The 27,387-nt window shown below is 35.0% G+C and overlaps 1 protein-coding gene across 2 annotated transcripts; it reads left to right on the top strand.

Annotated features, from left to right (window-relative positions):
- SERINC1 (serine incorporator 1) lies at positions 1 to 27,387 on the top strand. 2 transcript variants are annotated; one of them, XM_036248157.1, is made up of 10 exons: positions 1 to 129; positions 10,749 to 10,910; positions 13,806 to 13,975; positions 20,300 to 20,379; positions 20,618 to 20,755; positions 23,308 to 23,477; positions 23,583 to 23,673; positions 25,199 to 25,343; positions 25,451 to 25,681; positions 26,691 to 27,387. In XM_036248157.1, exons 1-10 carry the CDS (start codon positions 91 to 93, stop codon positions 26,824 to 26,826), a joined length of 1,362 nt encoding a protein of 453 aa, XP_036104050.1. In that variant the 5' UTR covers positions 1 to 90; the 3' UTR covers positions 26,827 to 27,387. The 2 variants fall into 2 exon arrangements, with proteins under 2 accessions (XP_036104050.1, XP_036104051.1); XM_036248158.1 differs by having other exon boundaries at positions 5 to 134.

Below are 27,387 nucleotides of genomic sequence, written 5' to 3'. Positions count from 1 at the left end.
GTGGCCTGTAGATCGTAAATAAGCCAGAAAAGGCAGTAGAGGCGCTGTCTCCATTTTGGTAGCGTTTGCTGCTTCTGCGACGTTTTGGAGATGGGGAGCGTCTTGGGGCTGTGCTCCATGGCGAGCTGGGTAAGGTGGTGTAGGACAGCTTTCGGGATGCTAGCGTGGGAGGCGGAAGAGAAAGGGACTTGGGTGGGCTGGGCGAAGACCGGCGGGAACGTGGCACCCCACCCAACAGGGAGTGCTTCGGTCCCCATTTTCTCCCTCTCTCCCTCTGTCTTTCCCTTTCACTCTCCCTTTCTCTCTCTCCCTCCCTCGCCCCCCCTCCCCCTCCGGGATTCAGCTTCGGGGCTGAGAGCTGACCGGGTGGCCTGGGGAACCGGAGATGGAAAGATGACTCCAATGGGAACCGGAGATGGAAAGATGGAAAGGCGAAGAAGGCAGATAGTCTCTTGCCCCACCCGTCGTTCTTCAAAGCATCTCCCATTCTTTCAGGCCCCCTTTCGTTGTTGCTTTTTCCTGTCGGCCTGAGCCATTTATACAAAGGTCTTAGGCCCTTACCTTCTAGGGAGTGTTCCATCTTTTCTCTTCGCGGCGACCTCAGACTGCAGCACTGTCGTCCCTGGAGGGTCGTCGGTTCTTTGTTCTGCCGCTCAGACTATATTAAGTGCCGGTTATTTGGGACAACCTGACAGTAATATTGATGTAGTAATACGTAGTAATATCGTTTTGAAATAAATAGTCCTATCCTGTGACTAGGTCCTCGACATGGTATGAAGAAATTACTGTACAGTACTTCCAAGTAATTTATGTATCTGGAAAAGCCGATCAGTTCTGCCGTATTAAGTATCTTGTGTCTTTCGACATAGAGTAATCTTATGTAATCTGAAATTTCATGTTTAATTATTCGTGCTTTGCGTTTTGATTAGAAAGCGTTGTTAGAGGGAAACCATTTTTCTTTTAGAGGCAAGATTTTTTTATTTAGGTGGTACAGATAACCACACTCCTCCCAAATAAAAGTAGACAAAACATTGATATTACAGTTAATAAAAATATTTGTAATTTTGGGCGAGATAATTTGAATTCAAATCTTATTTCTTTATGAGTTCTAAATTCCTCTAACAGTTGCTTGTCTGACTTCCTAAATGACTTAATTATATACGTTAGCCAGCATTTTGATTATTTTATATACTTGTCCTTTTGTTCAAAAAGTTCTTGATACGGCTTGAATTATAAATGTTAAATTGTAATAAAATAATACGTGGAGGTGTTACTCAAACCCAGGTCATTCTAGCTGGGCAAGGAATCCTGGCTTTTTTGTTTTTGTTTTGTTTTTTTTTACTTGAAAAAAATTTTTTTGTTGTTGACAATATTATAGATGTTCTCCCTTTTTCCCCATTGACCCCCTCCTTCCGCTCCCCCCGCCCCCACAGCCTTCCCCAGCCTAGTGTCTGGGTCATTGGTTGTGCATATATGCATATAAGTTTCTTTGGTTTATCTCTTTGCACTCCTCCCCCCCCCCCCCCCATCCCTCTAAGATTTGTCATTTTGTTCCCTATTTACATGATTCCGGATCTCTTTTGGTTGACAGCTTATTTTGTACATTATGTTCCACAAGTAAGTGAGATCATGTGGTAATTGTTTTTCTCTGACTGGCTTGTTTCACTTAGCATAATACTCTCCAGGTCCCTCTATGTCCTCTCAAAGGGTAAGAGATCTCTCTTACCAGAGAAGTAGAGAATTTACTTGGGTCTGTTGATTTTTATACAAAAGAGGCATATTTAGTGTAATTAATAAATAAAATGTATTACAAAATAACAAATGATTATTATAAGATTATTTTCATTGGTTTTTTGAGGGGGATAATATTGCATAATTTGGTGAAATTAGGTTTTGTCCAGTTATCAAATGGGCATTTCTTTGTATAAAGGAAAGATTTAAAAGGAGGGATACAAGTTTTTCATTTTGTTCTCATCTCCAGATCAGTGATGAGCAAACTTTTTTACCTCAAGGACAAGTACAGTTTTTTTAAAAAGTTATATATATATGTTTTAAATCAGGAAGATAATATAGCTTTAGGGAATAATAGGGGAATAATGATATTCCTATATATGGTTTTAAAACTTAATTCTCCACCTTTATTGATTACAAAACTGTTATGGAATTGACACTGCCTTTCCAGGGTACATTGGAAAGATAGTAACAAAGAGGCAGTTTTCTTATCTTTTAGTAATTAGATCTCTGGCAGATACAGAGGCTAAGTGGCCAGAGTTATTCATGGTTGTAGATTATTGTGGCCAGACTAAGAATTGATTCTATAGTATGCAATTCAGACTATCTTTTTCCATTTTCTTCCTGGTGCCTTTATCATTTTATTCCTGAAGTATTCCTATATAGTGCAGTTCCACAGCAATTGAAGGGAAATTTACATTTTAATATATAAATTCATTTCTTCCACAGTCATAACAGTCAGTATTCTCATTTACTTGGAAATTTTGACAGATTTAAAATTCATTCAACATTTTTAAAGTATACATGTCATTAAAATCAGTTAAGTCAGAATTGAATAAACCTCATTCTTTGCTCAAGTTTCTTTAGGCTAATTTTTGTAAAAGTTTTTACAAATTAATAAAGCAATTGTAGAAAATTTCTGAACTATGGAAAAAGTGTAAAAGGAAAGTTATATGCAATACTGTGTAGAGATTGGAATGTTAATTTTTTTTACATTTCTTTTTTTTTTAATCCTCACCCGAGGACATTTTTCCATTCTTTATTCAGATAGAGCTGGAGGGAGAGAGAGGAAGAGAGAGCGAGAGCGAGAGAGAGAGAGAGAGAGAGAGAGAAACATCGATGTGAAAGGGACACATCGAGTGGCTGCCACCCGCACGACCCAACCACAGCCGGGGACAAACTGCAACCGAAGTACATGCCCCTAGCAGGAACCGAACCCGCACCTCTGTGGACCACAGGCCGGCGCTCTAACCCCTGAGCCAAACTGGCCAGGGCGGAATGTTAAATTTTTTAAATTTCATTTTGATTTCTTTCTTTTTTTCTGTTAAGGGTCCTAAAATTAGATGATTCATATACTTGATTCACGCATGACTCTTTGGTGATGACTTGAAACACCATCAAGCATCTTTGGACATCCTGCTTAATCCTATAACTACAACACTACCAGTAATTTATATCTGCTTAGTGTTTATATACACCCCAATTTCAACAATGGTGTCAATGAATAAAATTGGTTTTTTGGATGACTACATCTTGTATACAACACCTATCATTTTTTTGGGATCAAAAACATTTAATGTAGTTGAGTGATTAATAAGAAAGAGCTAGTGATTGATTACTGATTGCCTATTTTGTGCCAGCTTCTGCTAGATTGTTATTTTTTGGTACAGTGGTTTGTTTTGTAGACATGATTCTTAGTTGCTACAGATAGTCAAGCAATACAGGGTATACAGTTAAAATATCATATAAAGAAATCCCATAACCGATAATAATTCTTCTGTCTCAGTGCATGTATATAAAATGGATTAATGAATAGCCCTGGCCGGTTTGGCTCAGCGGTTAGAGCATCGGCCTGCGGTCCGGAGAGACCCGGGTTCGGTTCCCGCTAAGGGCACGTACCTCCGTTGCAGTTTGTCCCCGGCCCTGGTTGGTCGTGCCGGTGGCAGCCACTTGATGTGTCCCTTTCACATCGATGTTTCTCTCTCTCTCTCTCTCTTCCTCTCTCTCCCTCCCACTCTACCTGTGCAAAAAATGGAAAAATGTCCTCGGGTGAGGATAAAAAATAAATAAATAAGTAAAATGGATTAATGAATAGACAAAAGTACATTTTTGGGAATGGTAGCATGCTAAACATGTATTTTTAAACAAAGCATTAAATCTAATTTTTCCTAAATGTAACAAAAAGAAAAGTAAAGGAATTCTTAAATTGTAAGTAAACATTTCTTCACTAGGAGAGTTTCTTAAAAAGCCTTTTTAGGCAATGTTTTTATAGCAGTGGTTTTCATCTAGACACAGTTTTGCAGAAATATCTACAGACTTTTGTTGTTGTTAATTCTCATCCGAGGACATTTTTCTATTAGTTTTTTACATAAAGTGGTAGGGAGAGAGAGAGAAACCTTTGTATGAAAGAGACACATTGATTGGTTGCCTCCAGTGGAGTCGAGGATTGAACCTTTACCCAGGCACATGCCCTTGAGTGCGAATTGCACCTGTGACTCATTGGCCCACAGGCCAATGCTCTAACTGCTGAGCAAAACCAGCCAGGGCTCTGCAGATGTTTTTCATTTTCACAATTTGAGGTAAACAGTGCTAATATCATCTAGTGGGTGATAGAAGCCAGAGATACTGCCAAACTTTCTACAGTGCACAGGACAGCCCCTACTGCAACAAATAATTATTGCCCCAAAATACCACTGTTGCCAATTCTACTTTATCTTCTTCATTTGGCCAGAACAAAAAATGAAATGAAATCTGGGGTCTTTTTTTTTCCAAATGGGAGAACTTTTTAATTATTAATTAATTTATCTTTGTTACAGATGTTTCTCCTTTTTCCCCCATGGACACCCTCCTCCGGACCCTGGGGCTGCTGGGCCCCCTCCCCCATCCCCCCGAAATCTGGTGTCTTAAACTGCTCTTTAAAAAGACATTCAACCAATGCTGTTTTCAGCCTCACTTATAGAAGTATGTGTTGCCACCAATTCCCGATCTATTTGGAGATTCTGCTATAAATTTTATTGCTTTTTAATTTTTCCTTTGATGGCCTGTAACTCAACTTTCTTTTCCTGTTAAGTCAGTTATTATACTCCATCTTCCCGACTTAATCTCCTGTTCTTTTGGCCTTTAAGTTTATTCTTTTAAAAATCACTCTTTCATTCTACTGGTGTTTCTAAAGGGAACGTGAGTAAATTAATATATTCAGTCTGCCATCTTTAACTAGAATCCCTTTGTATTATTTTTCTACATGTAGCCATTCTGTTTTATAACCATAATTGCCACAGTTGCTTGTAGCATTAGCACACTAGGAAACTTATTTGGAAACACTGACTAGAGCTTAGTATTCTGTTTTAATAAGCCCTCCACTTTAGTGGATTCAAAGCTAAAAGCATGCCTTACTACCATGGGTTCTCCCAAAATTTAAAAAATCTTAATATCATCTCCTAATTAACCAAATTTAGTCATTTAATAGATTTTTCAGAAAGGGTTTATGGATACTAAAATCCCTGAATTCTTTCATATTTAAAAATGTCTATTAAACATTTTTAATTAACTATATAATGATACAATTGACCCTTGAACAAGGGGAGATGACTAGAGGCACTGAATTCCATGCAGTCGAAAATCCAAGTATAACTTTTGACTCTTCTAAAACTTAAGTACCCTTGGTATCCAAAGGGTTTAGTTTCCAGGACTCCTGCAGATACCAAAATCCATGGATGCTCATGTACCCTATATTAAATGACATAAATCAGTGCATACAGTCAGTCCTTTGCGTCCTTGGACTCCCAGATGCAGATTGAAAACAGTAATAAGTGCACCCACACAGATCAAACCCATGTTGTTCAAGGCTCCACTGTATACCCATTTCCTTCAACTTTGTAGTTATTTCTGTGGATTGTGTTCTGTCTTAATACCACCTTACCAACACATCTCACATGGGCAGTTGACTTGTTTCTTCTGCCTGGGTAACTGAAGAGTTTTTACATATTTGAAATTAATTAACCAAATATGTCAGACTTTAAATCATTAATCGCTTTTCTTTTTCCTTTGGAAAATAGTGTTCTTTAGAAAATACAGATTAATTTTTTTGTCTAAGGAAATTTTTCTTGTATTATTTCTTTGTTTCTTTTCCTTTGTTTTATTTAGAGGATTCTCTATTTTAAGGATACCAGTTACCTTGATGTTTTCCTTCCAGGTTATTAATTTCTGTAAATACAGAAATTTTGTTATTTTTTAGTTGATATAATTTACATTAAAAATTCATGCTTTGTTGTGTATACAATTCTGTGAGTTTTGGCAAGTCATGTACTCATGTAACTACTACAGAACAGTTACCACCTTAAAAAATTCTTCTGTCCTTGTCTTTGGCAACTCCTGTTTTTCCTGTCTTCAGAATTCTGCCTTTCCAGATGTCATATAAATAGAATCATACAGTATATAGATTTTTGAGTCTGGCTTCTTAGTGTAATTCATTTGAAATTCATTCATATTATTGTACTTTTTAAATTATTCTTGTATGGTATTCCATTGCTTGCATGTACCACAGTTTATTCACTCATCAGTTTAAGGGCATTTCTAGATTTTGGTGATAAAGTAGCTATAAGAATTCCCATAAAAGTTTTTTGTGTGACTAAGTTATTTTGTTTAGGTGAATATCTAGCAGTGGAATTGCTAGGTCATATAGTAAGCATATGTTTGACTTACAAGAAACTGCCAAACAAGTTTCCAATATGGCTATACTATTTTTCATTCCCACAAGCAAAGAAAGAGCATTCTAGTTGCTCTGCATTCTTGTCAGTACTTAGTATTTGATTTTAGCCATTCTTATATGTGGGTAGTGATATCTTCCTTATAACTAATGATATTGAGTACTTTTTCATGTGCTTATTTGCTGTCATACTCTCTTTTGAAAAATATTTGTTCAAATGTTTTGGCCATTTTTAAAATTTTCTGATTGTTTTAATCCCTTTTATATTATGGATGCAAATGATTTATCAGATAACTGATTTGCAAATGTTGTCTTTAAGTCTGTGGCTATCTTTTCATTCTCTTAATGCTATCTTTCAAAGAGAAGTTTTTCAAATTAATTGATTTTCATTTTTTGTGGGTCACACTTTTCATATTGTATCTAAGAAATCTTAATTTTGATATATGATTTGATTATGGCTTATGGTAGTTTTCTGTATTTAAAAAATATGATCTTGTATCATAGGAATCTACACCTGAAGTCTATATGATGGTATTAACCAAAGTCACCCCAATAAATTTAATTTAAAAAATAAAATTGTTCTTTTTCAACATTCTTCGGATTATTCTAGTTTCTTTGCCTTTCTATATAAATTTTGGAAGCAGCTGACTTATTTCTACCAAATTCTGCTGGGATTGTGATTGTGATTGTGATTGGGTTGAATCTATCAATCAGTTTGGAAAGAATTGACATCTTTTCAATAGTGAGTGTCTTCCAGTCAGTAAGCCGTTTATTGTTCCTTTTATTTAGGGTTTTGATTTCTTCCATCAGTGTTTTCTAAGTTTTATCATTAGGGATCTAGTATTTACTTTGTTAAATTTATACCTAAGTGTTTCTGTTTGTTTAATTTCAGTTTCCAATTGTTGTTTTTTTTTGTTAGTATGTGGGAATATGATTGATATGTGTACATTGACCTTATACTCTATGACCTTTTTAAGCTCACTCATAGTTATAGTAGCATTTTTTAAGTTCTTTGGGATTTTCCATTTAGACAATTATGTGTGAGTGGAGGCAGTTTTATTTCTTTTTTTCCAATGTATATACCTTTTCTTTTTTGTTCTTGCCTTGTTATATTGGCCAGGACCTTTAGCATGAAGTTGAATACAAGTGGTAAGAGCTGATATCCTTTCCTTGTTTCATATCTTAGGGGAAATCATTCAGACTTCACCATGAAGCTTGGATGGCAGCTATCGATTTTTCGTAAATCCCCTTTAATCAAGTTGAGGATATGTTATTCCTTGTTTGAAGAAAACTGTTTTTGTTTATTTTATCATGGGAATTCAGATTTGTCAAATGATTTTTCTATATCCATTGAGATGATCATAGTGTTTTAATTTTTATTTTTTTAGTCTGTTAATGTAAATTGCATTGGTTGATTTTCAAATGCTTACTCAGCTTTGTTTTCTTTCCCCTACTAAATCGTACCCGATCAGTGTTTTATCCTTTTTTTATATACTTTTTGAAAGACTATGTTTATACAGAAATATTGAGAGGAGGATACAGAGATTTTCCGTATATTCCCTGTCCCCACACATGCATAGCCTCACTGATTATCAACATTCTCCACCAGGGTGGTACATTTGTTACAATTACTGAACTTACAAGGACACAACATAATCATCCAAAGTCTATAGTTTATATAAGGGTTAACTATATAACCCTTTTGCTGTTGGACCTTCTGTGTGTTTGGGCAAATGTATAATGACATGTATCCACTATTACAGGAGTATACAAAATATATTCACTGCCCTAAAAATCCTCCTTGCCTTGCCTATTCATCCCTCCACACACTCTCAACACCTGATCTTTTTACTGTCTCCAGTTTTACCTTTTCCAAAACATACAGTCGTAGTCATATAGTATGTAGTTTTTTCAGATTGGCTTCTTTCATTTAGTAATATCCTTTTAAGGTTTCTTCGTGTCTTTTCATGGCTTGATAGTGCTTTTTTGGGGGTACTAATTAATAATAAAAATATTCCATTGTCTGGATGTACCACATTTCATTTGTTTATTCACCAAGGAAGACCATCTCAGTTACTTTCAAGATTGGGCAATTATGAATAAAGCTGCTGTAAACATAGGTATGAGAGGCTGGTTCAACAATCAAAACCCAATATAATTCATTACATCAATAGTCTTTAAAAATCACATGATCACATCAGTAGATGCAGAAAATACATTTTACAAAATTCAATACTTATTCATGAGAAAAACTCACAATAAACTAGGAATAGAGGGAATTTCTTCAACTTGATAAAGAATATCAACCAAACACCTACAGCCAACATCATACTTAATGGTGAGAAACTCAAAGCTTTCTCACTAAAATCGGATACAAAGCAAGTGTTTCCTCTCACTACTTCTTTTTAACATTTTCCTGGAAGTTCCAGCTAGTGCAATAAGACAGGAAAAGGAAATAAAAGGTACACATATTCACAGATGACTTCATCTATGTAGAAAATCTGAAAGAATCAAGAGAAAAACTCCTGAATCTACTAAGCACTTATAGCAAGGTTGCAGTATACAAGGATAATATATAAAAGTAAACCACTTTTCTGTATACCAGCAATTAAAAAGTGGAATTTGAAATTAAAAACACAATACCATTTATATTAGCAACCTAAAACAAAAACCACAAAATACTTAGGTATAAATCTAACAAAATACAAGATCCATATGAGGAAAACTAAAAAACTCTGATGAGCAAAGTCTAAATGGACAGATATTGCATGTTCATAGACTAATAAGAACCACTGTTGTAAAATGTCAGTTTCTTAAATATAATCTGTAGGTTCAATGTAATTCCAATAAAAAACCCAGGAAGTTATTGTATGGATATTGACTAACTGATTCTAAAGTTTATATGGAGATACAAAAGACAGACTAACCAACTCAATATTAAAGAAGCAAAGTTGGAGGATTGACATTATCCAACTGCATAACTTAGTATAAAGCTATAGTAGTAATCAAGACTGTGGTGTTGGCAAAAGAAAAGACAAATAGATCAGTGGAACCCAATAGAGAGCCCAGAAATAGACCCAGATAAATATAGTCAACTGATATTTGACAAAGTTGCAAAATTTACCTTGATGGGTTGTGGGTGTATTTCTGTATTTCTATTTTTTAAAAGTATTCTTGGGCTTTGTTTTTAGACGTAGGTGAATTATTTGAAGAGAATTTGATCTTTTTGGTGCTTGCTTTTAGACTTTGTTAAGTGATATTGGAGTGGCCTTTAGTCTTATGGCTGATTTCCCCCCAACCCCCGGTAATGAGTAAACCCTTATAACTCTACTCAGTGCCTCATGGATTACAAGGATTTTTGATTCTGGCTGTCGCAATATCAATTCCTCCTGCCCCCTTCCCATTGTAATTTATTCAAATGTATGCACCAATCAGTGCTTTCCTGAAGACTCAAGTTGAATCCTCTGCAGATCTTCGGAGCTTATTTTTTCTAGAATTCTGCCCATTGAAACTATCTTTACTTCCCTGAACTCTCAACTCTGAATGCTGGTCTTGGCCTAGAACATTCTTCTTGCACTGGAAACTTCCTCCAGGCAGCAAGATGGGCCAATCATAGAGCTCACATTGTTTCCTCTCTTAGAAATTACTGTCCTGCATTGCCTGTTGTTAATTGTCTGAAAATCATTGTTTCATTAATTTTTTTTCCATTGATTAAGGCAATAGGGTAAGTGTAGTCATTGTTGCTCTATCTTGGCCTGAGTTTATGTGCAGTTCTATTAGAGAAAGTTAGCTGGCCTCAGTTGTTCATTCATCCTATTTTGCCTAATTCTAGTAGTAATTTTCACTGTTGTCACACTACCACCAAGTCACAAGAGGGAAAAGATAAGGATAACAATTCACTTCTTTTCTCTGAAGTATTTGAGAATTCTCAGAATTTTGTAAATTCACCAGTATGATTTCTGGGGGCTGAAGGACAGGAGGTGGAGATGAACTTGTAATCATGAATATTTCATTACTTTTTTTTTTTTTTAAGTTGAACATTGATTGCTGCTGGCTGGTGTTTTTTTCCTTTGTTGTTTTAACCTATTCATTTTGTTTGATATAGGAGCAAGCACTTTTATGTTTGACTTTGCTGCATATTTACCCAGAACTTACTAAGTTTTATTATTTACAGATAATGTATGTGAGCCAAATACCTTTTATCCCTTGGTAATTACTTTAACTTAAGTTCCTTCTCATTTTTGAATAGATAGAATGTAAATTTTCACTGTATCATTTTAAACTTTACTTATTTTTCATATTCTTTTCTCAGGTACCATGTTTGTGTGGCAGTGCCCCATGTTTGCTGTGCCGATGCTGTCCCAGTGGAAACAACTCCACTGTAACCAGGCTGATCTATGCATTTTTCTTGTTTGTTGGAGTGTGTGTAGCTTGTGTAATGTTAATACCAGGAATGGAAGAACAACTGAATAAGGTTAGTCTTTTTTTTTAAATTGATTAACTGAAGCTATAGTGTGTGTATGCATGAAACTGATTTTTGTGTGTTGTAAACAATAATGTGCTAAGTAGGATAATACATAATTCCAATTTTAGTAGCTCATAATCTTTTAGGAAAGACAGACAATATAAGGCAAATTCTGTGATGGTGGTACAGAAAATGTGCTGTGGTTATAAGAGAAAATAAGTAATTCTAATCAAGTAAGATTCAATCGCAGTGCTTCTTATGGAAAAAGGGATGTTGTAGAAATGAGTAGAACTTCTGTATTTAAAGATTGAAAAGAGGAAGCCAAATGAAGATAAACAATGAATGCTAGGATACTTTCAATAGTAAAGATAAAAACAATTAATTAAAATAAATAAAATAAACAAAAAATATCCTTGGGTGAGGATTTTAAAAAAAAATAGAAAAAGAAAAGTGAATAGTCTGAATTTCTAATGAAATTCTTCAAGTCAGGGGGGAAAAAAAAAAGAATGAGTTGAGTTCTGGGGCCTAGAGGGGAGTGGGAGGGGAATTAGCAGGCCATGAGGAAATGTATCCAGTGGGAATAAACTACTGATTTGAGGTGTTTTATAATGAACATGGTGGTCTGAGCAAGAAACTGAGTTAAGGAAAGGATTTCTTAGAATGGGGAGATTTAATCATGTGTATTTTTAAATTTTTATTGATATTAGAGAGAGAGAGGAAAGGAGAGGGAGAGATAGAAACATCAATGAGAGAGGACATCAATTAGCCGCCTCCTGCATGCCCCCCACTGGGGATTGGGCCCACAACCTGGGCTTGTGCCCTGACCGGGAATCAAACCAGCTACCTCTTGGTGCATGGGTTGATGCTCAACCACTGAGCCACACTGGCTGGGCTGATCATTTGTATTTTGAGAGTAGTCAAAGATAAGAAATCTCATCTGTGTGTGAGAGAGAGAGAAAGAAGGAAAGGGAGAAGAAGGTGATCAAGAGAAGGGATACAGTCGGCCCTCGTTTATTGCAGTTAATCTGTTCTAGACTCTACTGCGATAAATGAATTTCCGCAAAGTAGGATTTTTTATTTTTTTAAAAAATCGCGATAGAGTAGCCGTGATAGTAGAAGCACGAAGTGGCGAGGGACGACTGTATAGAAGTTAGCTGTCCTCCAAGGCAAGATGAATGATAAAAAAATTTTGAGGTTTGTCTGCTTGGGGCTGGCTTTGTGGTAAGAAAAAATGATGCAAGTTTGGGAAATTAGATTATGATGATTTTGAAAGGAGGTAGCATTGTACATGGCATATCTGGGTGCTCAGTTAATGTTATTTCTGAGTATAAGCAAAAGCATGCCAAGAGGTGTTCATATGGTATTGTCATGGATTCAGTTGACCATGGTTATAATAGTTTAGTTGGTCAGTGTTAGTCCTTATCACCAAATATTTCTACTTCTCTGCTTTCCAAAGGTCATCAACAATTTATATTTCCTAGAATACTTGTGACAAGTAAGGTCATGTCCCTAGAACTGGTCAGTGAGTTGTAAGTGGATATGATACACCTCAGCTTCTACTTGGTGATGCAAGATCTCCTTTCTTTTCTACTACAACCTGTACATCATTTGAGATGGTGGCTTCTCCAGCGCCTGGGTTCTTGAGTTGATTACTCAGGATCAGTTATGTACATGTACATGTACATGAGCAAGAAATATACCTTTGCTGTTTTAAGCTGATATTTTGGGGTTGTTACTGTACCTGCTTAACCTGATGAATATAGATGACTGAATTAGCTTAAGGATGGAAAGTGGCCAGGTGGTGTGCTGCTCTAAAGGAGTGGGATGATTAAGGGTGCTAGTGAGTACATGTTGCAAGTGATTATGGGTAAATACATATTGCCATAAGGTTTAAACTAGATTAGAAAGGTAGGATTTAAGTCAGACCAAGAAAGGGTTTATTGATTATGTAGAAACTAGCAAAAGGAAGTAGCGCTCTCTTAGCTTAAATGTAATTTTAAATTCTCACACATACAAATAGTGTATATAGCTCTGAGGACTACTCCCATTTATTTCACTTAAAAATTGTTTTTCCGGCCCTGGCCAGTTTGGCTCAGAGGTTAAAGCGTCGGCCTGTGGTCCGGAGAGACCCTGGTTTGGTTCCCGCTAAGGGCATGTACTTCCGTTGCAGTTTGTCCCCGGCCCTGGTTGGTCGTACGGGTGGCAGCCACTCGATGTGTCCCTTCACGTCGATGTTTCTCTCTCTCTCTCCCTTCCTCTCTCTCCCTCCCACTCTATCTGTACAAAAAATGGAAAAATATCCTCGGGTGAGGATAAAAAAAAAAAAAAAAAAATTTTTTCCGGTATTCTGATACCAATGTGACTTTCTGAAATGCTTATCAGTCTTTTTCAAGATTCTAAGTTAAAAAAATAAAGTCAGTGCCAGTGATGATGTTAATCCAAATTTATTCATTATCAGAAATAACACTTGTAGGATGAAGGACAAAAACTCAAAATGAATTTAAGTAGCATTGGTTTTGAAAAGCCATCATTGTTCTCTTTAGGGCTTAAAAACTGACTTAGTTATGTTATAATTTTTTAAATTTTTATTGATTGTATTTTTCTCTTTTCCTATATAGGTAATTCGGTATATCACAGTAGAATGAAAGTTTAAAAAAAATTCAGAATAAGGCTGCAAGTCAAAATAAATATTCCCTTTAGTATTTGCATTTGTAGTTTATCATGTGCTCACGTCAAATGAAAAAAAAAAGAATTAAACTTCTGTGTATAAAAATATTCCAGATTAGATATTCAGCATAAACTGAAAAGCAAACTTTAATTTTCCAAATCTTTACTTTATTATACAGAATTTTTATTTTTACTTGGAAAAATTCTAGATCACAAACTCTTATTTTGTTATATTAGATTCCTGGATTTTGTGAGAATGAGAAAGGTGTCGTCCCTTGTAATATTCTGGTTGGCTACAAAGCTGTATACCGTTTGTGCTTTGGCTTGGCTATGTTCTACCTTCTCCTCTCTCTATTAATGATCAAAGTGAAGAGCAGCAGTGATCCCAGAGCTGCAGTGCACAATGGGTAAGTTTTTGAATACACTCATATGCTGTTTAGTGATGGGGATACATTTTGAGACATGTATTGTTAGGCTATTTTGTCCTGCAAGCATCATAGAGTGCACTTACAGAAACCTAGGTGGAATAGCCTGCAACACAACTAGGCTTTGTGGTGTAGCCTATTACCCCTAGGCTACAAACCTATATAGCATGTTACTGTACTTAATACTGTAGGTGGTTATAACAAAATGTTAAATATTTATGTATCTAGCAGTTGTAACACAGTGTTAAATATTTGTGTGTCTAAACATAGAAATGGTACAGTAAAAATACGGCATAAAAAATAAATGGTACATCTGTGAGGGCATGAATGGAGCTTGCAGGACTGGGAGTCAGTCTGGGTGAGTCAGAGAGTGAGAATGAGTGAATGTGAAGGCCTACGACAGTACTGTAGATAGACTTTATGAACACTGTACATTAGGCTACACTGAATATATAAAACAACATGAGCTTAAATCAAACAGGAGAGAAAATGATGCAATCAAGAGACATGGTGAACACGAGATACGTAACACAACATACCATTTTTTAAAAAGTTTAGTATAATAAATACATAAACCAGTAACAGTTCTTATTAGCACTATCTAGTTTATATACTGTACATAATTGTATGTGCTGTACTTTTATATGACTGACAGCGCAGTAGGTTTTTAACTACTATAAAAACAGTAGTATTTTACACAAACAGTAGTATTTACACAAACACGAGTAATATATTGCACCATGATATTACATCAGCTACAGTGTTACCAGGTAATAGGAATTTTCAGCTCCGTTATGATCTTATGGGGCCACTGTCCTATAGTGGTCAGCCTGTTGACCAAAATGTTATGTGGTGCAAGACTGTAAACTTCAATATAAAAGTCTGGATAGCCTCTTTTCAGTAATTTTGAATCTGTCTAAATAAACATTAAAGTTAAATTAAATGTACACAATTTTTTTGTTATTTGCAAAATTTTTATTTGCAGAATTATTTTATTATTCATGAATGATAAGGTAAGAAAATCCTCTTGTGTCTACTTGAGAATGTCAGACTTTGGAAATATAAATGTTAAATATAAGCCTTTGGTCATTTATTGGTATAATCTCTGATACATCATATTTTATATTTTCTTCCTAAAAAAAGAATCTACCAAATCTGTGACTAGTAATGAGGAACTTACTTCTCTTTTCTTAGCTTTTGGTAGACCAATCTAACTGCATGAAACAGAACTTAGTTCCTTAGACATATAATGTAGCCAAAATGAAAAACTTTATTCCTAAACAGAGTGTGATTGATTTTCTAAATATTTGGTTGTACTGGACAACCTAGAAGGAAACTTCAGGGTCCCTTTTATTAATCTATCTTAATATAGAGCACCATTTCTGGTACTGTGTTTGAAATGTGAAATTTTATGTCTTTTTTTTCCCCCTATAAATTAAAAAAAAAAAAGTTGGAGGTATCTGTTCCTGCTTACTTTTTATTATGTTACCAAAGACAGGAAAAATGAACCAATGAAATATAAATAATAGTAAAAAATGTGCTGTGATTGGTTTATTTTTATTTTGTCCTTTTAATCATTGGTTTTACTTTATTTTTATTTTTTTAGCACTCTATAACCATCTTTATTAAATGTGTTTTTTCTCAAAGTGAATTACAGAATGGAAATCACAGCCATTCCCATTCTTCTCAAAGTGACATGCATATAGCACTCCTACAATTATCTTTGTTACATGTGCTTTTTTAAAAATTGAGATACTGATATGGCATTACATAGGTTTAAGGGGTACAAAGTGTTAATTTTATACATTTATACATTGCAGTATATTAAACATCATAGTGTTAGCTAACACCTGTATTAATTTGTGTCTGTGTGTGATAAGGAAAATTAAGAGCAAGTCTTTCAGCAACCTTAAAGTCTCCAATACAGTATTGGTGCTTATAATCACTATGCTGTGCAGTAGATCTCCAGAACTTACTTATTTACTGGTTGCAACTTTGTACCCTTAAACTGCATCTCCCAATTCCCCCTCCCCCCCAGACCCTGGTAACCACCATTCTGTTCTTTTGTTTTACAAGTTCAGCTTTTTTAGATACTATATATTAGTGATATCATACAGTATATGTCTTTCTTTGTCTGACTTATTTCACTTAGCGTAATGCCCTCAAGGGTCCATCCACGTTGTTGCAAATGGCAGGATTTCCTTCTTTCTTGTGGCTGTATAATATTCTGTTATGAATATATATTACAGTATATTTATTCATGCATCCATTGACAAGACTTTTAGGTCGTTTTCCTATCTTGCCTATCATGAATAATGCTGCAGTAAACATGGGAGTACAGATATCTTTCTGGCATCTTGTTTTTATTTTCTTTAGATACACACCTAGAAGTAGAATTGCGGGATCATATGGTAGTTCTATTTTTAGTTTTTTGAGGAACCTTTATACTGTTTTTCATAGTGGCTGAACTAGTTTACATTCATACCAGCAGTTCACACAGGGTTACCTTTTTACTACATTCTCACCAACACTTAGTATTTCTTGCCTTGATGATGGCCTTTCTAACAGGTATGAAGTGATATAATGGTTTTGATTTACATTTTCCTGATGATTAGTGATGTCAAGCACCTCTTCATATATCTGTTGGCTATTTGTATTTCTTCACTGGAAAAAAGTTTTTCTGTCCATTTTCTAATCGATTGTTTATTAACTTGTATGAGTTCTTGATATATATTGGATATTCACACCTTATCCAATATATGGTTTGCAGTTATTTTCTTCTGTTTTGTGGTTGCCTTTTCATTTTGTTGATTGTTTCTTTTGCTGTGCAGAAGCTTTTTAGTTTGATGTAGTTTTTGTTTGATTTTACTTTTGTTACTGTGCTTTAGGTGTCTCATCCAAAGACTGATGTCGAGGATCTTCTTCCCTGTTTTACTCTTTTTAGTATTAGTATCTTTGTAGTAATATTTTATGGTGATTGGCCTTATGTTTAAGTCTTTATTTCTAGTTAATTTTTGTGAGTAGTGTAAGATAGTCCAGTTTCATTTTCTGCATATGGCTATCCAGTTTTCCCAATATTGTTAAAAATCATATATGTAAGGGCTTAATTCTAGGCTCTCTATTCTGTTCCATTGGTCTATCTATTTTTACACCAGTATTTTAGAATTATTTTTTCTATTTCTGTGAAAAATGCTATTGGAGATGTTATAGGGATTATATCAAATCTATAGATGACTTGGATATATGGTATGGACATTTTAACAATCTTAAGTTTTCAGATCCATGAAAACGGGATATCTTTCCATTTGTATCTTCATTAATTTCTTTCATCATAGTCTTGTAGTTTTTATTGTACAGCTTCCTTGGCTGAATTTATTCCTAAGTATTTTATTGGCTTTGGTGCTTTTGTGAATTGGGATAGTTTTTTAAATTTCTTTTTCAGATATTTTGTTGTTAGTGTATAGAAACTAAACTGATTTTCATATGGTGATTTTATATCCTGTAACTTGACTGAATTTATTGATTAGTTCCAATAGTTTTTTGGTTGAGTCTTTAGGATTTTTTATATACAAGACCATATTATTTGCAGATAACAAATTTACTTTTTTTCATTAACAATTTGGCTACCTTTTATTTCTTTATTTTACATATTTGCTGTGGCTAGGACTTCTGGTATGATGTTGAATAAGAGTGGGAACCCTTGTCTTCTTCCTGGTGGTGGAGGAAAAGCTTTTGTTCTTGCACCATTGAGTATGATGTTAGCTGTAAGTTTTGTATATATGGCCTTTATTATGTTGAGATATATTCCATTTATACCCAATTTGTTGAGTGTTTTTATCATGGAAGAATGTTGTATTTTGAGAAATACTTTTTCTACATCTATTGAGATGGTCATTATGATTTTTATCTTTCATTTAATTATCACATTTACTGGTTTATATATATCCCTGTATACCAAGAATTTATGCCACTTGGTCATATTGTTGAATTTGCTTTGTTGATTTTTTGTTGAGAGTTTTCGCATCTCCATGCATCAGATAAATTAGTCTATAGTTTTCTTGACTTGAGGCTAGGGTGGTGTGCAGGCAATGACATGACCTGGCTGGGCCTTGAATTGGTGGTGAGCTCGTTGTGGCCTCAGCGACAAGGCTTTCCCTATGCCAATTGGGGTTCTGTGGAGCAGAACAGAGGCTGGGCCCTGACTGCCCGTGGGGTAGGAGGCCTTATGGACTCACTTGCTCCATGCAGGATGGATTCTGCCAAAATGAAAACGGATGTCCTAGAGGAAGAAAGCTTTGCACTTTCTCTTCTGCCCCTGATGCAGAATTTGATGCTGTGGTTGAATATTTAGAGGACATTATCATGGAGCTCCAGTTATGACAGAGAAATTTTACGGGCAAGTACTACCAGGAATTTGAAGACACAGAAGAGAATAAAGTCAACTACACACCTTTTTTTTTTTTCTTTTTCTGCATTCATCTTCAGATAGAGAGGGAGGAAGAGAGAGAGAAACATCGATGTGAGAGACAAACTGCAACCAGGGTACGTGCCCTTAGTGGGAACCAAACTCGGGACTCTCTGGTCCGCAGACAACGCTCTAACCATTGACCAAAACCAGGCAGGGCTACACACCTATTTTTAACTAATATATTTCTTTGGTAGAAAAGTATATTGAAGAATACCTCCTGGAGCAGATTTCTGGATTTAACATGGCAGCTTTCACAACAACTTTACAGCACCTTAAAGATGAAGTGGCTGGTGACGTATTCAACATGCTACCGATGTTTCCCCATATTTTGGCTTTTAAAGAAATGTTTCTGGACTACAGAGCAGAAGAAGAAGGCTGGGGAGTGGACTTACTCAATGGCTTAGTGGTAACTTCATTGTGCAGAGCTTTGCTGGCTTCCTAGAACAATCTGTGACCCTAGGTCCCACCACCAGGAAATGAGATTGTTCTAGATAGCAGCCGCCAAATATATTGGCCTCTGCTTTGGCTAACGACAGAAAAATACATCTTGGAGAGACTGGCTCTGTTTTACAACTCTTCACTAATGTTAAGTATTGATGGGTCAAAAAAATTACCTGACTCTCCTGGGACCTAGTTCTGAAAACCCTTGTGTGTTCAGTAACGCTAATACTCTTCCCCAAGTAGACACCTCTCAGGGGCTTTTCAGTCAGGCTGCTTTGGAGCAAACCCACAACCAGCATTGCACCTGGGGGGCCTTTCCCAGCATAAATGTTTTTGGTGTGTCAGCAGCCAAAAACATTTGTTCCAGTAAGATTTGCATGTGTCTTGTGCACTCATAGCTTTATACATGCATTAAAATTTCAATTCTCAGTGGGGTTTTTGACTGTTGACTGTTTATCTGGGTGTTATTGAAGCCAGATGCCTGTCTTAAGATTTCTGGAGCTTCTGTTACCACAGCTAGTCTTGGCTGGGAATCAACTACGAAGAGATGTTCTTGACCTAAATAAGCTACATGTGAAAATAAATTCCTAGTCTTAACATATACAGTCCTTTTGTACTGTGAGTTAAAAAAACAAACAAACAAAAATACAAAGGCCCTGGCTGGGTAGCTCAGTTGGTTAGAGCACTGTCCTGATACACCAAGGTTGGGGGTTTGCTCTCTAGTCAGGGCACATACAAGAAGCAACTAATGGATGCATAAATAAGTGGAACAAGAAATTTGTGTGTGTGTTTCTCTCTCTCTCCTCCTCTCTCTCTGTCAAAAATCAATCAATTAAAAAAACCAAGAACAGCTCGGCTGATGTGGCTCAGTGTTTGAGCACCAACCCATGCACCAAGAGGTCAGCAGTTTGATTTCCGGTCAGAGCACATGCCCAGGTTGTGGGCCTGATCCCCAGTGCTGGGTATGCAGGAGGCGGCCAGTTGATGTTCTCTGTCATTGATGTCTCTGTCTTTATCCCTCTTCCTGTCTCTCTCAAATCAATAAAGAAAAATTGTTATTAAAAAACCAGCAACAAAAAACAACCTGTTTAGTTGTACAGTGTACTTTACTTACATTTTCACATATTATTGCACTCATTACATAAAATAAGCCTGTGAAATGGAACTGATAGTCTCATTTTATTATAATGAATTAATGGCAAAAATTGTTTCTTTAAAATTGTTCTAAAACAGTTTACCTGGCAGTCTTCACTTCTCATTTCCAGGATATCATCAGAAAAAAAATACAATAGTCATATGAAGTGTAGCTATTCATTAAGGTGCTTTTAAAAGATTTTAATATGAAATTATTTATTGAATGAGTGTTTATTAATAAAAAATCATATTTCTTGTTTTAGATTCTGGTTCTTTAAATTTGCTGTAGCAATAGCAATTATTATTGGGGCTTTCTTCATTCCAGAAGGAACTTTTACAACTGGTAAGAAATAGATTTTTCTTAATTGTGTGATGTTTATATTTTTTAATGAAACAATTGCCTGGGACTGTAACTGTTTATTTCTTTGCTTTATTTTCTTCCAGTTGACAAAATCAAAGCATTTATGTGACATTTTATTTTCCTTTTTGTGTATTAATGAAATAATGAAATAATTTTATTGACAATGAAATAATGAAAACTGAACCAGCCACTCATTTGTATTTGGTTCTTTATTTTCCAGTGTGGTTTTATGTAGGCATGGCAGGTGCCTTCTGCTTCATCCTCATTCAACTTGTCTTACTTATTGATTTTGCCCATTCGTGGAATGAATCATGGGTTGAAAAAATGGAAGAAGGAAACTCAAGATGTTGGTATGCAGGTAAGTTTTTGTCATATATCTTAAAGATATCTTAAAGAATATCTTTAAGATAGTTGAGTTTTGAAGATGGGAGCAGATATGTAGACTAGGGAAATCATGATATATATATATATATATATATTTTTTTTTTAATCGTTACCCGAGGACAGTTTTCCATTTTTTGTTCAGAAAGAGTGGGACATAGAGTTGGAGGGGGAGAAAGAGAGAGAAACATCGACGTGAAAGGGACACATCGAGTGGTTGTCACCTGGACGACCCCACCAGGGCCGGGGACAAACTGCAACTAAGGTACATGCCTTTAGCGGAAACTGAACTCAGGTCTCTCTGGACCGCAGGCCGACACTCTAACCGTTGAGCCAAACCAGCCAGGGCGGAAATCATGATTTTTATGAGGTTAATTTTCTGTGAAGGTGTTTATATATATCAGTAACACTAGAAGAATTCTTATATTGTTGTAATTAATGCTTTTTTTTTCATTTTTATTTATTGTTTTAAATATATTTTTATTGATTTTTCTTTTTTAGAGAGAGAGAGGAAGGGGGTGAGAAATAGAAACATCGATGTGAGAAACATCAATTGGCTGCCTTCTGCATGCCCCCCTACTGAGCCATGATAGGAAGAACTGACGACGTTAAAGTATCCATACTACCCAAAGCAATCTGTAGATTCCACAGAATTCCTATCAAGATACCAATGGTGTATTTCACAGAACTAGAACAAATATTCCAAAAATGTATATGGAATACCACAAAAGACCCCGAATAGCAATAGCGATCTTGAGAAAGAACAAAATTGGGAGGACTCATGCTATCTGATATCAACCTATTTTACAAGTCCATAGTAATTAAAACAGCATAGTACTGGCATAAAATCAGACATATATAGATCAGTGGAACAGAATAGAGAACAGAAATAAACCCACACCTTTATAGTCGGTTAATATTTGACAAAGGAGGCAAAAACATACAGTGGGCTAAAAGATAGCCTATTCAATAAAGGGTGTTGGGAAAATTGGACAGATATGTGCAAAAAATGAAATAGACCACCTTCTTACATTGCACACAAAAATAAACTCAAAATGGATTAAAGACTAAATGTTAGACTCGAAACCATAAAAATCCTAGAAGGAAACATAGACAGTAAAGTCTTGGACGTTTCTCGTAGTCTTTTTTTCTTATATAATGCCTCAGGCAATGGAAACAAAAGAAAAAATAAATGATACGTTTGCACAGAAAAGGAAACCATGAGCAAAATGAAAAGATAACCCACTGAATTGGAGAACATATTTGGCAATACATCTGATAAGGGGTTAATATCCAAAATTTATAAAGAAGTTACAAAACTCAAAAATAAAAAATAAAACAGTCCAGTTAAAAAATGGGCCAAGGACCTGAATAGACACTCCTCCAAAGAGGACATAACAAATAGCCAATAGGCATATGAAAAGATGCTCAACATCTCTAATCGTCACAGAAATACAAATTAAAACCACAGTGAACTATCACCACATTTGTCAGAGTGGCTGTCATCAATAAATCATCAAACAGGTGTTGGTGAAGATGTGGAGAAAAGGGAAGCCTTATACACTGTTGAAAAGGGAATGCATATTGGTGTAGCCACTGTGGAAAGCAGTATGGAGTTACCTCAAAAAATTAAAAGTAGAACTGCCTAATGCCCCAGCAGTTCCACTTCTGAGCAATTATCTGAAGAAATCCGAAACACTAATTCGAAAGAATATATGCACCTCTGTGTTCATTGCTGTGTTATTTACAATAGCCAAGATTTGGAAGCAGCCCAAGTGTCCATCAGTAGATGAACAGATAAAAAAACTATGGTACAGTTACACAATGGAATACTACTTGGCTGTAAAAAGGGAGAAAATTTTACCCTTTGAATGGACCTGGAGAATATTACCTGAAATAAGCCAGTCAGAGAAGGACAGATACCATATGGTTTTACTCATATGTGGAATTTAATGAACAAACAGAACTATCAAGCTAAATAGAGACAGATTAACAGATAGAAAGCTCGGGGTGGTGGGGTGGTGGAGGAGAGTGTGGATGTTAGACAGGGAGAGGGATTGAGCAAAAAGAACTCATGGGCACAGTCAACAGTGTGGTGATTGCTGGAGGGGAGGGAGGGTGGAGGTGGAAGAGGCTATAGGGGAGATAAATAGTGATAGAAAAAAGTAAAGATTAAAAAAAAAAACCTTAAGAAATATTCTAGTTATTTTTCTGTACTTTGAAAATAATGTTTAGTCTATATGGATGTGTTTTATAAGCTCTGTGATATAGTTATTACTATTAATAACAATCATATTAGTATGTTACTAACTTGAAAACACAATAATAGTGAGCTATGTGTAAAAGACTCTAAAATTATTCTGTAATAAAGTTCAGAATTAATATTTTTCTCCTTTTATAGCCTGCATAATGCTGATAATATTAATTGCTTAAATATATTTTGAGTAAAACAAGATTATTTTTAAGACCTATGCCTAATTTCTAATATTTGTGATCAAATCTAATTGTCCATTTATATTTCTTTCACAGCTTTGTTATCAGCTACAGCTCTGAATTATCTGCTGTCTTTAGTTGCTATCGTCCTGTTCTTTGTTTACTATACTCATCCAGCCAGTTGTTCAGAAAATAAAACATTCATCAGTGTCAACATGCTCCTCTGCCTTGGTGCTTCTGTAATGTCTATACTGCCAAAAATCCAAGTATGCTCTTTATATCATTAGTTTGTATGAAGCTTCTACTTTTCTGAGTTTTCCTAAATCTTGAATGATGTTAAAACATTGATCTCCATTGTTTATTTATTGTAGGAATCACAACCGAGATCTGGTTTGTTACAGTCTTCAGTAATTACAGTCTACACAATGTATTTGACGTGGTCTGCTATGACCAATGAACCAGGTATGTTTTTGCTTGGGTTTATTTCTTTTTAATCAATCCTGCAACTTTTCTTTTTTCAAAGCTGGTCATTTTGTGAAATTAAGCTATTTAAAAATTAAGAAAGACAAATGCATTATTTCACGTGGAATATAAAAACAAAAAAAGAACAAACTCTTAGAGATAGACAACAGATTGGTGGTTACCAGAGGGCAAGGGGTGCTAGAGAGAGGGCGGGACTAATTGTGTAGAGGGGATCAACTGTATGGTGACAGACGACAGTTGTATTCCTAGAGGAATAAGGCATATGGAAATAATACCATTTCCATGTTTGATGTATTGCTATTTTTTAGTTTCCTTCACTAATAAAATTGTAAGAAAGTATATGAAAATTATAAGAAATATACCTAATTTGAACAGGTTATATGATAAATAGGAAGAAATAAAAGTGGTTCAAGTGCTTATTGATTCAGTTGTAGACAGTACAGTTTTTTTCACTGAAGTTATTCCTTTAGTCTGTTAATACCTTGCAAATGAATATAATTGGGTTTTGTAATGAATCTGTTTATCAGTTACATTGCTTTTCATGGGAATAGAAGCCAGTATTAGTATTTGTCATTAGAGGTGACAAAAATTGAGGAATGAACTATTTTTGGAAAAGGAAGAAAATGGTCTTTTTTCCTTTAAAATAATTATAAAATATGTTATCTGAATCTCTTTTCATTGAGTTTAAAAACCCTGTAGGTGCTTTATCACTAGATGGAGAAAAGGTATTTTGTTTGTTTGTTTTCGTATATTAAAGAAAGATTTGTTACTACTTTCGTCTAGGTAAGTGGTTAGAAAAAGGTAATTTGATTTTGAGATTATCCTTATCTGAATGGCTTTAAGATAAGAATCATTTTCATTAATAAGATGGTGATTGACATATTCTGCTTTGTGAGAAAAACAAAACAAAACAATATATTTTGGAAACTAGACTGAATACCTTACCAACCCTACTTTCTTTCTTAGAAGAGTTAAGAAACTGAAAACTGAATAAGCATAAAGTATAATGGCTTATAATGGTTATGTCCACGAAGCATTTGCTAGACTTCTAATAACTGTTATTATGTGTAAGCTATCTTGCTTTTATAACAGTGTACTTTGACAGGTTGGTAAACTTCATAAAGTCACTAGTCACTATTGGTATATCACAATATAAAGTACAAAGCCAATGCATTTTGGTTTAGAACACCTGCATTTTATTCCTAAGTTGGCTAGAGATTTATTATACTTTAGAGAGCTTAATAATATTTCTCGGCTCTGCATGAGGTTGAAAATGAAATTAACTTTTTCAAGCACTTCTTTAAAATTAGCAGTATAAAACTTGAAAGACTTAATTTAAATATAAGTTGTTTTAAAATGCTTTTTGTTATATTTGTGCCCTTTTCCAGAAAAACTTTTTGAATTTGTATGGGTATAAAGAGTTAAAAAGAACTACAGTTACACCTTGAAAAATACATTGTTTTACTATTCTAACATTCAAATTTGACCTTAATTAACATTGCAGAAACCAATTGCAACCCAAGTCTACTAAGCATAATAGGATACAATACAACAAGGACTCTGCCAAAGGATGGGCAGTCTGTCCAGTGGTGGCATGCTCAAGGAATTATAGGACTAATCCTCTTTTTATTGTGTGTGTTTTATTCAAGGTAAGAAAAATTGTAGATTTTTTTTAAACAAAAAGTCTAGATACTTATTTATAAATAATTTCTTAATGCCCCTTTTCTTCTCTCTTCCTAAACTGTCTTGCATTCAGCATTCGTACTTCAAACAATAGTCAGGTTAATAAACTAACTCTAACAAGTGATGAATCAACATTGATAGAAGATGGTGGAGCCAGAAGTGACGGATCACTTGAGGATGGAGATGATGTTCACCGAGCTGTAGATAACGAAAGGGATGGTGTCACTTACAGTTACTCCTTCTTCCACTTCATGCTTTTCCTGGCTTCCCTTTATATCATGATGACCCTTACCAACTGGTACAGGTACTTACATTTTATGAAAACTTTGCATGTGGAAATTCTGATATTTTTTTCTTAATTGCATTGAAGAATATTGTGTGAAGTACTTTTTATCCTTCAGTACATTTAAAAATGTAAAGCTAAATGAATGTTGAGATCAGTGTGTGAATCGTAGACTTCACTTCCTTGCTTTTGCGATAACAAACATTGAAATATTTCCAAATCTTATAGAGATTAAAATAGAAATTTTCATGAAACTAACATTTCGTACAGAAATACATGTTAATAGTTGATCCAGTAGTTTATTTTTTATTTTTTTAATTCTGTGACTAATTCCTGACAGAATACAGTAAAAGATACGTCTTCTGTTTTGTTCAAATCTTGTCATTAAGACTTTAAAATTGAAGTGTGAATACATTAATGTAGATGGGTCCATTAAACTCTTCAAAGATAATTTACGCTATTTATTACTTCAAAACTAATCCATAAATCTTTTTCTGATAAGAGGAAGGTAGCAATTTATATTGTTTTGTTACTGAAAATTCTAATTTTATCTAAATGATTACTGAAAGATTTGAGATTCAAGGTGAACTGTATGTTTTGGACAGTTCTGTTTTTAATAATGTTTAAGGCACAGTACCTTTAACTTGTAATAAGACCAGCAAAAGATTTAGAAAAAAAGTTACCTTATTTCTTTAAGAAGAGACTTTATTGGCATTTACTACTGAAAAAGAAACACTTCGTAAAATTCCTGCATTGAAACATAGTAAGCTGTAAGAATCCACATAGTCTTCAATAATTCACAGCTCTGGCTCTCAGGTAATAAGAATAAATGTTAAAACATTAGATCAAAAATATATTTGTTATGTTTCATTAACACAAAAATCAGCTACATTTGGGATATATTTCCTTCCCAGTCTTAAATCTGAGATGGGGCTGCAGGGTTGGGGCTCCCCCCCCCCCCCCCCGCAAATGAAGTAGCTTGATAGTTGATAATTCAACACCTCTGCTTTTTATTTTCTTCAAATTTCAGGTATGAGCCTTCTCGTGAGATGAAAAGTCAGTGGACAGCTGTCTGGGTGAAAATCTCTTCCAGTTGGATCGGCATCGTGCTATATGTTTGGACACTGGTGGCGCCACTTGTTCTTACAAATCGTGATTTTGACTGAACAGGACTTCTGGCATGAAAGTCCAAATTTGACCATTACATATTTAAAATTGACAGTATTTCCAACTTTTGTAAAGTTGTGTATGTGTGTGCTTCCCATGAAACTTCTCCAGTGTTTTGGCATGAATTAGATTTTACTGCTTACCATGTTATTCATTATATTCTTGCCAAGCGCATTGATAGATGTGTTAGAATGAATCACAAACATTTTATGAGTATGGCAGTGAGTTAGGAAATGTGGACATTTTTAGGTTTATCCTCTGTTCTGTACCTGTGAAAATAATAGTAAAAATAAAACTACTTGACTATTTGCTTTTTAAATTGTGTTAGAACTTAAGCTGTCTTGGAAAGTATAAAAGGAAGTGTATGGCTGCCTTTTGAAATACTTGATGCCTTGCCCTACGGGAGATTGCAAAGAATATAGCTATTTAAGGTTATATAAACAAGTCACTTAAATATCAATTGTCTGAAAAGTCTTTCCGGGTTTTTCTCTTGATATAAGGATAGGAAGAAACTTACACAGGTAGGAAGTGTTCAGTGGACAACAGTATAGGTTATGATG

Source organism: Molossus molossus, unplaced genomic scaffold (genome assembly GCF_014108415.1).
Source record: "Molossus molossus isolate mMolMol1 unplaced genomic scaffold, mMolMol1.p scaffold_m16_p_8, whole genome shotgun sequence".
Classification (NCBI taxonomy): Eukaryota; Metazoa; Chordata; class Mammalia; order Chiroptera; family Molossidae; genus Molossus; species Molossus molossus.
Note: the sequence above shows the minus strand (reverse complement) of the source record. Positions and strands in the feature narration are given on the sequence as shown.

What these genes read in the sequence shown, in the direction of transcription:
- SERINC1 (XM_036248157.1), top strand. Translation starts at nt 91, where the DNA reads ATGGGGAGCGTCTTGGGGCTGTGCTCCATGGCGAGCTGG. An exon ending in TGTGCTCCATGGCGAGCTGG is followed by an intron (nt 130 to 10,748) that starts GTAAGGTGGTGT and finishes TTCTTTTCTCAG; the next exon opens with GTACCATGTTTGTGTGGCAG. An exon ending in CTCAAGATGTTGGTATGCAG is followed by an intron (nt 20,756 to 23,307) that starts GTAAGTTTTTGT and finishes TTTCTTTCACAG; the next exon opens with CTTTGTTATCAGCTACAGCT.